General features: G+C 43.6%; 6 protein-coding genes across 9 annotated transcripts; 5 read left to right on the top strand and 1 right to left on the bottom strand.

The window, feature by feature from the left end:
- The first annotated feature begins 189 nt into the window (after positions 1-189).
- LOC115621000 (serine protease snake) lies at positions 190-1,932 on the top strand. Its single transcript, XM_030514521.1, has 6 exons — positions 190-472; positions 529-692; positions 885-1,006; positions 1,072-1,310; positions 1,372-1,529; positions 1,762-1,932. The coding sequence occupies exons 1-6, from the start codon at positions 190-192 to the stop codon at positions 1,930-1,932; spliced, it is 1,137 nt and encodes a 378-aa protein (XP_030370381.1).
- Positions 1,919-4,474, bottom strand: LOC115620740 (serine protease snake). Its single transcript, XM_030514127.1, has 6 exons — positions 4,389-4,474; positions 3,424-3,636; positions 2,991-3,362; positions 2,795-2,934; positions 2,621-2,730; positions 1,919-2,554 (listed from the first exon to the last, which is right to left on the bottom strand). The coding sequence occupies exons 2-6, from the start codon at positions 3,491-3,493 to the stop codon at positions 1,969-1,971; spliced, it is 1,278 nt and encodes a 425-aa protein (XP_030369987.1). The 5' UTR covers positions 3,494-3,636; positions 4,389-4,474; the 3' UTR covers positions 1,919-1,968.
- LOC115620999 (serine protease snake) lies at positions 3,847-6,243 on the top strand. The gene is made up of 5 exons (XM_030514519.1): positions 3,847-4,052; positions 4,131-4,380; positions 5,085-5,194; positions 5,265-5,682; positions 6,028-6,243. Exons 1-5 carry the CDS (start codon positions 3,880-3,882, stop codon positions 6,241-6,243), a joined length of 1,167 nt encoding a protein of 388 aa, XP_030370379.1. The 5' UTR covers positions 3,847-3,879.
- Positions 6,244-6,337: 94 nt separating this feature from the next.
- LOC115621759 (small lysine-rich protein 1) lies at positions 6,338-6,659 on the top strand. The gene is made up of 2 exons (XM_030515493.1): positions 6,338-6,532; positions 6,591-6,659. The coding sequence occupies exons 1-2, from the start codon at positions 6,338-6,340 to the stop codon at positions 6,657-6,659; spliced, it is 264 nt and encodes an 87-aa protein (XP_030371353.1).
- Positions 6,660-7,958: 1,299 nt separating this feature from the next.
- LOC115621092 (heat shock 70 kDa protein cognate 2) lies at positions 7,959-10,194 on the top strand. The gene is made up of 2 exons (XM_030514626.1): positions 7,959-8,267; positions 8,333-10,194. Exons 1-2 carry the CDS (start codon positions 8,097-8,099, stop codon positions 10,070-10,072), a joined length of 1,911 nt encoding a protein of 636 aa, XP_030370486.1. The 5' UTR covers positions 7,959-8,096; the 3' UTR covers positions 10,073-10,194.
- A 79-nt stretch (positions 10,195-10,273) lies between these two features.
- Positions 10,274-15,030, top strand: LOC115621870. Of its 4 annotated transcripts, XM_030515692.1 has the most exons (6): positions 10,429-10,558; positions 13,297-13,693; positions 13,762-14,016; positions 14,073-14,411; positions 14,468-14,802; positions 14,861-15,030. In XM_030515692.1, the coding sequence occupies exons 2-6, from the start codon at positions 13,535-13,537 to the stop codon at positions 14,952-14,954; spliced, it is 1,182 nt and encodes a 393-aa protein (XP_030371552.1). In that variant the 5' UTR covers positions 10,429-10,558; positions 13,297-13,534; the 3' UTR covers positions 14,955-15,030. The 4 variants fall into 4 exon arrangements, with proteins under 4 accessions (XP_030371554.1, XP_030371553.1, XP_030371555.1 ...); XM_030515694.1 differs by lacking the exons at positions 13,762-14,016; positions 14,073-14,411; positions 14,468-14,802; positions 14,861-15,030 and adding exons at positions 11,698-11,821; positions 11,953-12,306; positions 12,369-12,688 and having other exon boundaries at positions 10,274-10,558; positions 13,297-13,426; XM_030515693.1 differs by lacking the exons at positions 13,762-14,016; positions 14,073-14,411; positions 14,468-14,802; positions 14,861-15,030 and adding exons at positions 11,698-11,821; positions 11,929-12,306; positions 12,369-12,688 and having other exon boundaries at positions 10,274-10,558; positions 13,297-13,426.
- Positions 15,031-15,053: the final 23 nt, after the last annotated feature.

The raw sequence follows: 15,053 nt of genomic DNA, 5'->3' as shown, positions 1-15,053 counted from the left end.
CGGGAATATCGGAATACCTTCCTATACAATTGTTAAAAACCGCTCCATACTAATGCATTAAATTAGCCTTTGGTGGGGTATAAGATTAAACAAGTTCTACAAATTATTTCATTTGACTAAAAGACTTACGGCTGCGCGAACATACGCAATCAGTTAAAAATGCCAATGGCTTTACGGTTTGTCTTCCTAATGACAGTCGCTGCTATAGGGGAGTCGCAGCACAGACGTGCCTTGTTGGGGCAGCCAGGAGGAACTACGCTGACGTTTGACGCCCGAGGCAATTGTTATGCAAACGATCGTCCTTTGGCCGGACGTTGTGTCCGTTTCTCGGAATGCAAAAGCGCCGTCTACGCCTGGCAGCAGTTGGGTTTGTTACCAGTGTCCTGTCAATGGACACCATACGATCATTTTGTTTGCTGTCCCCATGGAGGCTATGAGCTGCCGAGGAGACTTGTACCGCCTAGTGAGCAAAGTATATCTTAGATATTGATTATAAATTGGAGACATAAGCTCTATTAAAATATTCAGTTTGTTCGGAGGCATATCGTCGGCAGCCCGGCCCTAGGACTTTGAGGCAGCCTCGCGGCATTAACCATGCCTCTGCGGCCAAAGTATTCCCTGGAAAAGCAGGCAGATTAGTGAAATTTGTAGCCGGCGGCAAGCCCACGCGTTACGCAGAGTTTCCCTATATGGTGAGTAAAAACAATTACAAGACAGATTCTTCTTATAAGATCAGGTTTGTTCATTGAAATGAAATGTTATTTAAAACCCAATAAATTGAAAAATTGGCTTTATCGCGATCAGTGGTGCACAGAAAACAATAGCTTTGCTCAGAAAGTAAAAGTGCTTGTACTTTTTGGGCTCTATTATGTATATTTTTTCAGTGCGCTCTCGGCTGGCGATTGCTTCGACCGATCACCAATAACGAATACGCCTTCAAATGTGGTGGTGTGCTGATCGCGCCCCAATACGTGTTAACGGTCGCGCATTGCACGAGGGTCGGCGGGTAAGAGCAGGGGCATAAAATGAATTGAGAAATTCATCGGCTAATAAGATGGTGTGTGTGCTTAGGGAATCCCCTTCGGTGGCGTTAATAGGCGGTGTTGAATTGAACAATTCGCGTGCCGGCGAACTAATCAACATACAACGTATTACGCCGCATCCATATTATGACGGGGTATCATCCAACAACGACTTGGCATTGGTAAGACTTGAAAGAAATGCCTATCATTCGATTGCTTGCTTGTGGAGACATGGGGAAGTCCCCTTGCAGCCACTTACGGCCTTGGGCTATGGACAGACGAAATTTGGTACGTTGGTACGGTTTTTAATTGGAAAGTTAAGCCTTCTATTAAGTTATTTCTGGCGTAGCCGGACCGGCTTCCGACGCTCTTCTTCAGGTGCAGTTATATCCGCTAGATAATCGGCAGTGTGCGTTATATTTTAGAGCCTCTGATGCTCTGAATCAACAGCCAGGACCGGGCCAGCTATGTGCTGGAGATAATTCAGGCCGCATGGATACCTGTCAGGTGAGTAATGGAGAGACTACGGAAAAAGTGCAAGTCACAAAATGAAATCTTATTAAGAAAACAGCATATGTAGCTCCACCTATCTTGTGAAGGCCCTTTTTCTGTCGTCGAGGAGTATAATCTATAAATTGACTAGTGCTTTATATACATATATTGGAGAAATATATAATGGCTTAGGGTGATGATTTGATGATAATGATCGGGACCCCTTTTATATATTTCACAAATCCAGGGTGACTCGGGCGGACCCTTAATACTACACCAGCAACATGGACAAGTACGGATACCCTACATCATTGGACTTACCTCATTCGGCGGCAGCTGTGCCACAGGGGCACCAGGGATCTACACTCGCCTAGCGCACTATGTTAGCTGGATTGAAAACCAGATTTGGCGGTCATAATATCTAGCTGTAAATTTAATCGTGTCTAGTGTAGTTCTAATGCTGTTTAAATACAATTTTCTCAATCCAATCCAAGTACGTGAATGTTCTTGTGTAGACTCCAGGAGCGTTAGGCGCCGCGCAGAACTTTCCAAATGAGGTGATGCCCACGACAAACGCTATACAATTGTATTCCGGCAACACGGCGTGCAGCGGGCCTCCAGAGTCTCCCTGGCACGTATCCTTGCCGCCCGGCAAAAAGCCCGCACAAAACTGTGCATCGATTATGCCGCGTGGCAGACGCCGCTCCTTGCGATAAAGCTGTTTGCATAGCTGCTGCGGAATCACATCCAACTCGACCTGACGTAGAGTATTTGACTTGGCGCCCAGGAATTCAGTGCGTCCCCAGCCGGTGGCCACAACCGTTTTAATTTTCAGATCGGGTAGTTGCCACAGACAGGCCGGGTGCACCACATCCGAAAGCCGCGCTCGCCTTGTCAGCTTAAGCAGTGCAATGTCGTGGTAGTAGGATGAGGAGCGATATTTGGGATGCAGAATAATAATAAGAATCTTAATGTCTTGCTGACCCTCGCTGCTAGAGTTCAGTTGCTGGGCTCCCAGACGAACCATATCTGGAGGCTTGCTACAGAGATGATAAAAACGAGGAAGAATTTGGAAGCTACCGCTATACCCAAGTAATGCTGCTTACCTACCCGAGGTGGCGCAGTGCGCTGCTGTCAGAATATAGAGCTCACTTAGCATTGTGCCGCCACAGCCCCATTTTATGTCGCCATTGGTCTGCGTCCAGCCCAGGGCAGCCTTCGGACAAACAGGAAATTATAATTAATATGTAAGTATATATCTAATAACTTTGTGTACTAACCATATGCGGAAAGAGGCCATGCCGCGTGGGTGTTCCACCCACAATCAAGGGAACACTGGGGACGCAATGTTTGCCTGAGAAACTACGACTCAGGTCGCCGAGCTGCAAGCGCCTAGCCCCCTCATTGTACTCCTGGCATTCTGTTGCATGAAATCGGATTGATTTATAATCAGATATTTATAATAATCATAGTTACTTGTGGCACTGATGCGTTGAGGCACTACGTGCTTGTCGGCCAGCGGGCAACAGATGACAGGCACATTGCTGCGATGGGTGCAGATATCAATTCTGGTGCCATGGATGCGATATTCGCGAATGACGTGAAGACACTGATAGGCTAGGATGCAATAGCCACTCCGACCATCGAAGCTGCGTCGACAGAAGGCGCCCTCGTGCAGAGACTGTGGGGGATTGTTCGCGGAAGTCAAATCATCGTCGAACTTAAAGTAGCTGTCCAATTCCAATTCTCGTTCCTGTGCAGGATCATTTCCCACAGGTTCCGGCGTCAAAGATGTGGGCCAAGTAAACTTTGTAGTCTGATAGTTGAATATTTCGATGGCATCGAGCGCTGTACAGTTTTATAATCATATTTAATTGGTTGCTAGACATCTTGAAAGCCAAATATGTACCTTGAAGCGTTCGCATTTGCAGACCGAACAGATCTATGATAATATAGAGATGAATGTGCCAAAACAGCATTGTTGGGGTTTTCTTAACTTGTAAAACTAGTCATAGGTAAAATGTAAACAAACTTTTAGCTATGCTTTGTTTGTTTTCCGCTCTCGCTCTCTCTCTCTCTCCCTCTCCCGAAAACAGCAACTGTCCCAATATTTTGGAGATGTCTGTGTCGAAAACAATATTGATTGTGAATGTGTGTGTGTATGTGTGAGTGTATAATTTTAATGTATTATTAATTAATGCGGGCCCTCAATTAAAACTTCGACTGAGTATCAACAAAAGCTGTCTGTGTGTTTGCATTTGTATTTGGGCTTAACGAGGAACTACCTAACTTGGCTGCTGGATCCAGGCTACTGACCGATCTGTCTAACAGTTTCAGACGATCAGCCAAGCGCGATAGACAGACAATGTGGTTGAAGAAGATGTCGGCGATGGCGACGACGACAAATACGATGCGGACCAAATTAAAAGTGATTTGTTTTGGCATTATCATTAGCTTGGCAGCAGCGAGCCCACAACGTTCGAACCACAACAACAACAACTTTAACAATGCTGGTGGAAGTAATCCACAGGAGAACAGGTGGGGCTACAATCAATGGAATAACAATCAATGGGGTTACAATGAAAGGCCGCCACCTGATATTAACCCATTTTATAGACCCCCACGTCCACCACCACCGCCACATCATCATCATCGACCTCGTCCTCCTCATGGGTCGGGTGGCGGTCGGCCTTGGCATGAGCCGCATGTACCGCATTCTAACCACTATCGCGACTTTGGCAACATTTTCAACAACATGGAGCAGCAGATGGAGGCCCAGGATTATAACAAGACCGCGGAAGAGGAAGACTTGAACGACGATTTCAACGGTCGTTCAATTGTAGCTCCCGGACAATATCCGCACATGGTACGTACACGTAAACAAAAAAGGAAAATAAAAGCACAAACACCAGAAAATAATACACACATAAAGCAAAACAATTCACGAAACTGTGAAGCAAATGCGAAACTAAACCGGATTATTAAAAGGTGGCGTCGGCTCAGATAACAGAAGACTGAAACAAATCTAAAGCATAGCTAACCCCGTTCTCGCTTTCATTAACAAACAGTTAACGGTTGTTCAAGCCCAGCTTAATGTGCTCTCTCACGTGCCCACTAAGCTCGTACCGGGCTGAGTCATAACTGCACAAATATGTTAAGGTTTGTCTTTCCCCAGGTCCGTTATTCTCTGTTCTCTTTGTGTGACGTCACAGCGAGCTATGTGCATTTTCCTAAAAAATTCCCCTATTTGGTGTAGGCCGAGTGTGAAATTCTTTACAATATAGGCTTAAGTAAGTAGTTAAAAAATGCAATAGATGAATAGATAGTAAGGGATGTCAGTTGTAAAATTTTAGCTTAAGCGAAAATTAGTGTGACGTCAATCCCAAGAGAACACCGAATAACGGACCTGTTAAAGGCTTACCATCTTTATCGCTCGCTCACTCACTCGTGTGTGGCTTACACAGAGCTTATGTGACGTATGTATGTGCTTGCGAATTGTGTACCCAAAGATCTTGGAGTGAAGCTGCACAGGGTACTCCTACGTCATTATTTCTTTTCGTTTTATTGCAGGCTGCTCTGGGATTTCGCAGCACTACGGGCGAAATTGTATATAAATGTGGCGGCAGTCTGATAAGTGAATATTTTGTACTCACGGCGGCGCATTGTCTGATTACGCATGGGTAGGTGAATGACCCATAAGGTAATGGCTTTCTTTCCACACACCTATATAGCATATACTCTTGTTTGTAGCACGGCACCAGACGTGGTTAAAATCGGAGACATAAAGCTCAAGGAATGGGAGAACGATGTGGCGCCGCAGCTACGACGAGTGGCTCAGATACATATGCATCCACTCTATAATAGCACCTTTTACTATCATGATATTGGACTCATACAGCTTAATCGAGCCATTGAGTATACGTGGTTCGTTAAGCCGGTACGTCTGTGGGCTCGCGATCAAATTCCATACGAGAAACTGCACACTATGGGTTATGGGTCTACGGGATTTGCCCAAGCACCCACCAATATTCTGACAGAGTTGGAATTGTCGGTAGTACCACTGGATCGATGCAATCAGTCGCTCCCCGCCGACGAAAGTGCCCCTCAGGGCATTGTGGAGAGTCAGATATGCGCGCAGGACTTTGAGAAAAACCGCGACACTTGTCAGGTGGGTTTTGCCAAAACACAATGAATTTGGAATGTGAATTTCCTGTTCTCTTTGCTTATAAAGTGTATCCCATCATTAAAGATTAAATATGAATCACTCAACAATTCAGAACCGGTTTTCGCCTTAAACATGCCATTAACAATAATGTTGGCATTGTTTATTTAATAAATACATATGTATGCCTCTGCTAATATTAGTACACTCAGAAAAATGCCCAGATTTAAGAAATATATATATTTCTTAAAATTGAAAAATTTGATTACAATCTTCAGAGTTAGTTCAGATATAGTATTGTTGTAGATTTTATTCTAATCCATTAATTCTTTAATCAAACTTTGTATATAGGGCGATTCTGGCGGTCCACTGCAACTAAACTTGGAGCGGCGGCGACGTCGTCATCGCAATAAGCGGCGCTACCGGTACTATCTGGTGGGCATAACTTCCTATGGCGAGTTCTGCCGCAGCAAGTCTCCGGGAGTCTATACGCGCGTCTCCTCCTATGTCGACTGGATAGCATCGATAGTGTGGCCCAACTATTACAGCGAGTTTAGTTATATGTAATAAAATGTATTATTGCTAAGTATCCTGTACTGTCATGGTAACCTACAAGTATATTAAATCGATATGTAAGATTCCATTCAAATTTCCTGTTCAAATGGTTGGTAAAAGTAGAAAGAAACGGAATAGCAAAGACTCGACGTCCAGTAATGCGGGCAGCGGCGACGGAGAGGAGAAGAAGAAGAAAGAAGGTGGTGGAAAAAAGAAAGGCGGTCTCGGGAAATCTATTGGCTGTGACATCTTCAACGACGCAGCCATGGAAAACGCCTACTATGTGTGCCACAACGTGCAGGTAGGACTCTGGACTTTTGCGGGCGCACTACAATACATTTACTTCCTTCCCTTTGCAGGATGTGCTGAAGTCCCGGGGATTTGCCTGGCCCGATGGACAGAAGAAGAAAAAGAAGGGAAAGCGTTAAGAGTACTTTTTTAAGGAGAAACACCTCTACATGCTTTAATGTATCAATTCTTAGGCAATTATATATTATATTGAGCCGATTTCAAAGTGATTGCAGAATTGAATACAGAACTCACAAATAGATGTTGTGTTTTGTTATCGTGAGTAGGGTAGTAGTAGGTAGTAGTGAGGAGCATTGCAAAAATGTTCATAAATTCAAAAGGTATACTAGCAGGAGTAGTTTTCTCGCCCTTCGGTCCTATGGTAGCGATCTCAAATAATTTAGGTAATGAAGTTAAATGTCGATGACGGTGAGGTACTATTATATTCCGAACTGAACTTAAATCTTTATCTGTCTATTGTAATTTAGGAACAATTCATTTTCAATAAATTAATTTCTCAGATATTTCACAATTTAATTTCACAATATTATTATTGAATTTACCACAAAAAATCAAAATTAAATTCTCACAATATTTTAAATTAATTTCTCAGAAATTTCACAATTTAATTTCACAATATTATTATTGAATTTACCACAAAAAATCAAAATTAAATTCTCACAATATTTTAAATTAATTTCTCAGAAATTTCACAATTTAATTTCACAATATTATTATTGAATTTACCACAAAAAATCAAAATTAAATTCTCACAATATTTTAAATTAATTTATCAGAAAATTCATAGTTTAATTTCACAATATTATTATTTAATTTACCACAAAAAATCAAAATTAAATTCTCGAATTGATAGCGCTTAGGTACTTGGTATGAGAATCGCAGAGGAGGGCAGCCAGAATATTTTAAATTAATTTATAGGAAATTTCACAATATTATTATTTAATTTACCACAAAAAATCAAAATAAATTCTGGAACAGCCAGCGTTTAGGTACTTGGTATGAGAATCGCAGAGGAGGGCGGTCACAATATTTTAAATTAATTCATCAGAAATTTCATAATATTATTATTTAATTTATCAGAAAATTCACAATTTAATTCTCATTTTGCCAGCGCTTAGGTACTTGGTATGAGAATCGCAGAGGAGGGCAGCCAGAATTAATTTATAAGAAATTTCACAATTAAAGTCCACAATATTATTATTTAATTAATCAAAAAATTCACAATTTAGTTCTCTATTTGCCAGCGCTTAGGTACTTGGTATGAGAATCGCAAAGGAGCTTTAGTTTATTTACCATTTAAGCAGTTCTATATTACTTCTCTGTAGCGTCTGGATAGCTCTTATTGAAAAGTAGCTACCTGTTTTTTCCTAAATCTTAGCCAGCTGAGTCCAAGGTGTCAGGCTTTAAAGCAATAGTTATCCTTCACAACTTTCGAATGTAACAAAATTCTTATCCGTCAGTTTAGGGCCGCAAAATTCTCCTGTTTGTGTGGGTCTTTCGTTCTAGTTGGCGTCAGGAGATTGGTGCAGTCCTTGCTTTAAGAAGCCGTCCGCAGAATGCCGGCCCCGCCGATTGGTATTGATTTGGGCACAACGTACTCGTGCGTAGGTGTTTGGCAACACAACAAGGTAGAGATCATAGCCAATGATCAGGGCAATCGGACAACGCCCAGCTATGTGGCATTCAATGAAACGGAGCGTTTAATTGGCGATGCTGCGAAAAATCAGGTGGGGGACTGAAACAGAATGAAAATCCCGGTGAATAGATAACAATGCACATTTCCCTTTAACAGGTTGCCATGAATGCCATGAACACAGTGTTTGATGCTAAGCGCTTGATTGGACGCAAATTCGATGACCGCAAGATTCAGGAAGATATGAAACATTGGCCCTTCAAAGTGATCAACGACGGTGGCAAGCCAAAGATCGAGGTCGAGTTTAAGGGAGAACGCAAGCGTTTTGCACCGGAAGAAATCAGCTCGATGGTTTTGACAAAAATGCGTGAAATCGCGGAGGTCTATTTGGGCGGAAAAGTTAAGGACGCGGTAATCACAGTACCAGCGTATTTCAACGACAGCCAACGCCAGGCTACAAAGGATGCGGGCACCATAGCGGGTCTCAATGTCCTGCGCATTATCAATGAACCAACAGCAGCGGCTCTGGCCTACGGGCTGGACAAAAATCTTAAGGGAGAGCGCAACGTGCTAATCTTTGATTTGGGCGGCGGCACCTTCGATGTATCTATACTGTGTATCGATGAGGGCTCTCTGTTTGTGGTGAAGGCAACGGCTGGGGATACCCACTTGGGTGGGGAGGACTTTGATAATCGACTGGTTAATCATTTTGTGGATGAGTTCAAGCGGCGGCATAAGCGAGATCTCAGAGTCAATGTGCGAGCTATAAGGCGACTGCGAACTGCCTGCGAGCGGGCCAAGCGCACACTCTCCTCCAGCACGGAGGCGTCGGTGGAGATCGACGCATTACACGAGGGCATCGACTTTTACTCGAAGATATCGCGAGCACGCTTCGAGGAGCTAAACATGGATCTGTTTCGCTCCACCCTGCAGCCAGTCGAGCGCGCGTTGCAGGACGCCCATATGGACATGAACGCCATCCACGATGTGGTGCTGGTGGGTGGCTCGACCCGCATACCGAAGATTCAGCGTTTGCTGCAGGATTTCTTTGGCGGCAAGCAGCTGAACTTGTCCATCAATCCGGATGAGGCGGTGGCGTACGGTGCCGCCGTGCAGGCAGCTATCATCACAGGCGGCGGAAGCTCACAGATACAGGACGTCCTGCTGGTGGATGTGACGCCACTCTCGCTTGGTATAGAGACGGCGGGCGGAGTGATGACCAACCTGGTGGGCCGCAACGCACGCATTCCCTGCAAGCAGCAGCAAGCCTTCACCACCTACAGTGACAACCAAAATGCGGTGACCATACAGGTGTACGAGGGCGAGCGCGCTCTGACCAAGGACAACAACCTGCTGGGCACATTCAATCTAAATGGCATACCGCCGGCGCCTCGTGGCACGCCCAAAATTGATGTGACCTTCGATCTAAATGCCGATGGCATTTTGCATGTGAGCGCCAAGGACAACAGCACTGGACAGTCGGAAAAGATAACCATTACTAATGACAAGGGTCGTCTATCAAAGGCCGAAATCGATCGAATGCTGGCCGATGCGGAAAAGTATCGGGACGAGGACAATCGACAACGTGCGCGCGTTCAGGCAAGGAATGCACTGGAGACATACATCTATAGCTGCAAGCAGACCGTCGATGAGGCACCGAGTGGCGCGCTGCGTGACGAGGATCGCGTCAAGGTGAGGGTCAAGTGTGCGACGGAAATGTCATGGCTGGACAGCAATAATCAGGCCGATAAGGCTGAGTACGAACGGCATCTGAAGGAGTGCCAGCGCATCTGCAGTCCCATCATGACCAAGCTGCTCAGTGACGGCTCAAAGAAACAGAGCACCACCAAAAAGCGCAGCAGCTGCTCCTCATATCCCACCGTCGAAGAGGTGGAGTAAGCAGACAGACCTCATCAAACCACACCATACTCCCTTGCAGAGCAACACACACTCAAAATTTATTCTGAAATTGTATTGAATATGTATTTGAAAATAAATTAGCAAGTGATTAGAAACAGCAACGAAGGCACGAAGGCCAACCCTCGCACTCGCACTAGCACTCACTGCTTTCAGTCTCACTTCGAACTTCAGGCTGTGCGTCATGGCTGTGTCGAGCAAGGTCTTTGTCGAGCGTTTCGGCTGGCGCGATTGCAACGAGCTGCTGCATCCGCACAGCTGCGGGCGATCGGCGCTCATCAACGTCCGACGCTTCATCGCCTCCAACGCCAAATACTATATACCGGTGGCTCTACTGCACTTTCTGAAACGAGCACTCCAGGGGTATTCCCTAGAAGTACTCTTGGATGCCCTCTCCTACTATGCACAGCTGATATTTGGTGGCCTGGTCAATGCCTGCCTCATATCCACGTCCGTGTGTGCGCTACGGTTCGTAAGTGAGAGAATTTCAATTAAGACACGCTCTGGCTATTGATACACTCGAAAATAAGACAACATTTTAGAGATTCCTTCTTTGTTTCTTTAAAAAATGGGTGAAGTGAACTGTGCCCTGAACATTAGGAATATATTTCGAATTTTCTGCCAGGTGTATTTTCTTAAGTCCTACTATACTTATGGGATTATATGTGAAAGTATTAAGTGAGTCTTGCATATGAACAAAATATTTCTAAAAATGGGAATAATTCAATTTGCCTCCGTTTAAGAAAATACATACATACATGTAAGTTATTTATTTATTTTAGTCCTCAATCACAAAATTTGATACATATACAAGTATATGTATAGCCAGAGCAACGAAGGCCTTCAGGCTGATTAACCCTGAAAGTTATTTCTTTAAGTAGAAATCCATTTTCAACCGACTTCAAAAAAGGAGGAGCTTATTCATTTGTTTGTATTTTTTTATTATAACTATTATATTTTATGTTTGGTGTTTCTTTTTCCATTTGAAAGCTGGTGCTTCCCGAATGCTCCCATTTCAATTGCGCCCAGTTCTGACAAAGACATCCATGGGAAAACTACCTTAAACATATATCACTTACAAATGTTAAAAATTCTATTCCTGAACAAAATTATCCTCGCAACATTGAGTCACTTTAAATGACAAAAAAAAGCATTCACTGCACTAGAGCTGAAGTAGGTTTTTTTTGCCTTTCTTTTACCTTTCCTTATTCTTCTTAATTTAACTTTCAAATTTGTGGAATTATTCCAGAAATTAAAATATTTCTTGCACATTGCTTGTGTATTTACATATATGTATGTATTCGTATGAAGAGGTTTTACTTCGCGCCCTATTTAAGCGATTTAATTTTAGTTAGCTTAAGTATGTATTTAGATTTTAACACCGCATCACCCCAGGGTTTGAATGATTTCTTTTTAATATTTAACAAACAAATTGTGTATACCACCTATATATACTTGTAGTTGTTTATATTGACACTTTTACGGTGATGAGATGAAATTATTGAGTTAACCGATGCAAGTGTTGTGGACGGTTTTTCCTCTGGCCTTAGGAGGAATACGAGTGTGAATATTTGAATGGTTTCAATTTTCAAAAGCAATCTTTACAGACAAGCCCTTGGAGAATTTCACCTTTACACTTTGCTCTTTGTGCCCTCCGCTTTCGGAGCAGCCTTTATTGCCGGTGTGACGCCAAGGGTCAAGCGATTGCAGCACACGGCCATCTTTCAATCTGTGAGTTAGTTTTCAACTAATATTTGCATTACTCGTGCAAAAATGTATGGCCTGGAGTTGTTGTGAAAGGTTGCTTTTAAAATTCCTAACTCTGATTTTTTCTTCAGTTAATAGAAAGTCTTTTGCTGCAGCGCGGCAATCCACTGACCCGAGCCTTGGGTGCCTCGAAGACCCTCCAAACCCTTCTCTTTATGTGCTGCAGTGCCCTCATATTGCACGGCAAGCAGAGACGTTTACACAATGGCTTCTGGTTTCTAACACCAGATCGAATGCCTCCACCAGATGCAGCGGCTTTGACTTCTTGCAGTCATGAGCGGGACTGTGGATCGCATATCGCACAAGGTGTGCGTAACTACTTCCTGATTGGTCTGGCTATGGATGTCTTCAAAATGCTTATAGGCTGCGCCAAAACTGGGCTTTGGAGTCTTAAGCAGTTGCGCCTGGAATCAGCGACATGGCTCAGTTGCTATATGGCCATATATAGGGCGAGTACACTGAATAGCTGAGAAGAATATTCCTAGATTATTGAGCGGCTCTTCTCTCTTAGACTTCACATTGTTACCTTAAACGTAAACCTGCGGCAAGCGATTCTTTGAAGCATATTATAGCCAGCTTTCTTGGGGGACTCAGCTATCTTTGTTATCCCAAGCTGTCCATTTTAAGCTATGCGCTACTGGAAGCCATGCGTACTCTCTGGAATGCTTACAACAAAAACAAAACGAATCTGAAGAAACAAAAGTCACGTTTTGGCTACAGTGATGTGATCTTTCCGCTAGCATTAGCTTATCTCATACACAACTACGTCTTTGAGCCGGGCAAGGTCAGTGTTTTGGCGGGCATCATCATTGATAGCACCACGGCTAACTAGTAAGTGCGTTTCAGGCTTAGAGTTATACAAGTATAAGGTGGAACTTAAATCTCAGAGAGTTTATATAATTTCGGAAATTACGGTTTATGCCACATTTCTGTTGAGATTTCGCAAATATTTCCGATGGATTTCTAGCTCTCGTAATATGTACATCCGCATATAAAGATCAGAATTATAATCACGTTATTCGAAGATAACACAAAAGATTCGGTAAAGTCGAGGAAAATATTGGAGCCCTTTGGGTCAAAAGTGTCCAAAACCGTTTGTTATTTCGTACCTGACATAATAGGGGTAGGTCTCTGCTCAAATACTTGCAAGTATGGGATATGGTATAGGCTGACACTTTAAATACATGTTCCCATATCCACCTCCCTCGTTATTCTCTATACTAACAAGTGTACGGCTGAATTGTGTTTGGTGTGTAAGTTTGTAATTTCCATAAAAAAGAATTTATATACAAGTATAACATCGGAGCGCAGATAAAATCAGATAAAACAATATAGTGTTCGCCAACAGTGTCCACACACACATTAAGGGGAAACGAAGATAATTTCTTTACCCTTCTTGGCCCGTTTAATATTTATGTTTGTGTTTGTTTATTCCACAGTGCTGGCAACTTACAGAAGCGGATGCGTTTGTTGGAGCCCTCTTCCATGGGCTGAGCCCATTGTTCTGTTTTTGCATATTGTATAGCAACAAAAATACATATATAAGTACTTGCGAATTGTTTTATAAAAGACAAATGTTTTGCATATTTGAGAACGAATGGGCTTGGGGTGGCACACCACTGGCACCACCGGCCATAGCAGTAGCAGTAGCAGTAGTTAGCGAGACACCGCCGAGAAATGGTCGGGCTAAGCAAGATCTTTGAGTGGCCTTTGAACCGCGTGCATTGTGCACGTATTTTGCACAGTTTGCCGGAACAAAGTTGTACGGAGGCGTTTCTGTGGAACTTGTACCGCAATCACGTGTCCAGCGCGAAGTATTATTTGCCCTTGTTGCTGGTGTGTAAAGCGCTCTAAAGGTGGCGTTGTGCGTCAAAGAGTATTCATATGCTTGTGTGCCCTTGCAGCTTCCGCCGCTCTTCAAGTGGCGCCAAATGAACAGGAAGAAGCTGTTGTCAACCTTTAAGTACTATGCGCAGGCCACGACCTTTGCATCATGCATAAATGCACTCACATTCTATCTTATGTGCATTGGACGACGCCTATATGGCCGATACGTGCGGATCTTGACGCCATATCTATCTTGTTGGCTGGCCTCACAGCTCACTTGGTGGATGCCACCTCGTTTGTTGCAATTCTATGGCACAGGCATAACACATGCTGTGGGTAAAAAGTTTCTGATTTGCTAAACAAATGAACTTATTGAAGACATTCGCAGGCACTGGAGGGTTTATTGCGGCAATCGAATGCTCGCCTGGTGCAGTCTCGATCGGCACAAACTCTTGTCTTTATGCTCTGCTCCATGGTTATATTGTGTCAGCAACAAGCACAGCTTTACTCGGGTTTCTGGTTCATAAAGCCAGACTTGTTGCCCGTGGATTATCAAAAATTGACACTTTCTGAGCGCACCAAGCTGGCGTTGAAGGAGCTTAGCAAGTATTTTGGCATTGGTTTGGCTGTGGATCTCCTTAACGGCTATCTTCGAGGCAAGGGCAAACCCTCACAGCTGCAGTGGAAATCAACCAGTTTTATCGTCTCTTATATAGCCATTTACAAGGTGAGGTGTCTCATTGATCTGATTTGCCAATATGTATTTATTAACGCCTATTGCAGCTTATTCAGTTTCTACTGGTGGGCAGGCTAACACTGGGACACATAAACAGGTTGGCTGCATTTGTGAGCGGCAGTGCCTTTGCTTTGCTCAATCGGCTAACCTTCATGGCATTCGCGGTGGTTATAGCCACCCAAGTGATCTGGCAGAGGTTTTGTGCGTGCGACTCTAGGGACAGTAAACGGTTTCAGCGTCCACTAACATTGTTGCAGAGCATACCTTGGGCCAAGCTATTAATACCCTGCAATTTGGCCTATTTGGTGCACAGTTTGATTTTCCAGCGGCACGTTGTCAATGGCCTGGCAAGAGCTTTTATCGACTGCACCTGCGATCAAAAGTAAGTCTATTATACTCATATAACATACTCGTATTAGCACAGATGCACATTATTTTAGCTCCCAACGTTTGTATAAGTTGCTGATGCTGCCCGATGTAAGCACTATTCTGACGACGATTAAAACAAGGCCGATCACGCCGTTCCTGTTCTAAAAACCAAAAACATTCTTTTTTTTTAGATTAATTAAGCACCGCTCAATACCAAATACATTCAATTTCCTATTTCAAATTCTCGTTACATGATTACCATTG

This window comes from Scaptodrosophila lebanonensis, unplaced genomic scaffold (assembly GCF_003285725.1).
Source record: "Scaptodrosophila lebanonensis strain 11010-0011.00,11010-0021.00 unplaced genomic scaffold, SlebRS2 tig00000024-arrow-pilon, whole genome shotgun sequence".
NCBI classification, from domain to species: domain Eukaryota; kingdom Metazoa; phylum Arthropoda; class Insecta; order Diptera; family Drosophilidae; genus Scaptodrosophila; species Scaptodrosophila lebanonensis.
The sequence above is the reverse complement of the archived record's forward strand: the minus strand, read 5'-3'. Positions and strand labels throughout refer to the sequence as shown.

Excerpts from the sequence above, each read along its gene's own strand:
- LOC115621000 (XM_030514521.1), top strand. The coding sequence starts at position 190 with ATGACAGTCGCTGCTATAGGGGAGTCGCAGCACAGACGTGCCTTGTTG. Across the intron at positions 693-884 it reads ACGCAGAGTTTCCCTATATG|TGCGCTCTCGGCTGGCGATT; the intron begins GTGAGTAAAAAC and ends ATATTTTTTCAG. Across the intron at positions 1,530-1,761 it reads GCCGCATGGATACCTGTCAG|GGTGACTCGGGCGGACCCTT; the intron begins GTGAGTAATGGA and ends TCACAAATCCAG.
- LOC115620740 (XM_030514127.1), bottom strand. The coding sequence starts at position 3,493 with ATGCTGTTTTGGCACATTCATCTCTATATTATCATAGATCTGTTCGGT. Across the intron at positions 2,935-2,990 it reads TCAACGCATCAGTGCCACAA|AATGCCAGGAGTACAATGAG; the intron begins GTAACTATGATT and ends TTCATGCAACAG. Across the intron at positions 2,731-2,794 it reads ATGGCCTCTTTCCGCATATG|GCTGCCCTGGGCTGGACGCA; the intron begins GTTAGTACACAA and ends GTTTGTCCGAAG.
- LOC115620999 (XM_030514519.1), top strand. The coding sequence starts at position 3,880 with ATGTGGTTGAAGAAGATGTCGGCGATGGCGACGACGACAAATACGATG. Across the intron at positions 5,195-5,264 it reads CATTGTCTGATTACGCATGG|CACGGCACCAGACGTGGTTA; the intron begins GTAGGTGAATGA and ends TCTTGTTTGTAG. Across the intron at positions 5,683-6,027 it reads AAAACCGCGACACTTGTCAG|GGCGATTCTGGCGGTCCACT; the intron begins GTGGGTTTTGCC and ends CTTTGTATATAG.
- LOC115621759 (XM_030515493.1), top strand. The coding sequence starts at position 6,338 with ATGGTTGGTAAAAGTAGAAAGAAACGGAATAGCAAAGACTCGACGTCC. Across the intron at positions 6,533-6,590 it reads ATGTGTGCCACAACGTGCAG|GATGTGCTGAAGTCCCGGGG; the intron begins GTAGGACTCTGG and ends TTCCCTTTGCAG.
- LOC115621092 (XM_030514626.1), top strand. The coding sequence starts at position 8,097 with ATGCCGGCCCCGCCGATTGGTATTGATTTGGGCACAACGTACTCGTGC. Across the intron at positions 8,268-8,332 it reads GCGATGCTGCGAAAAATCAG|GTTGCCATGAATGCCATGAA; the intron begins GTGGGGGACTGA and ends TCCCTTTAACAG.
- LOC115621870 (XM_030515692.1), top strand. The coding sequence starts at position 13,535 with ATGGTCGGGCTAAGCAAGATCTTTGAGTGGCCTTTGAACCGCGTGCAT. Across the intron at positions 14,017-14,072 it reads GCACAGGCATAACACATGCT|GCACTGGAGGGTTTATTGCG; the intron begins GTGGGTAAAAAG and ends AGACATTCGCAG. Across the intron at positions 14,803-14,860 it reads GACTGCACCTGCGATCAAAA|CTCCCAACGTTTGTATAAGT; the intron begins GTAAGTCTATTA and ends ACATTATTTTAG.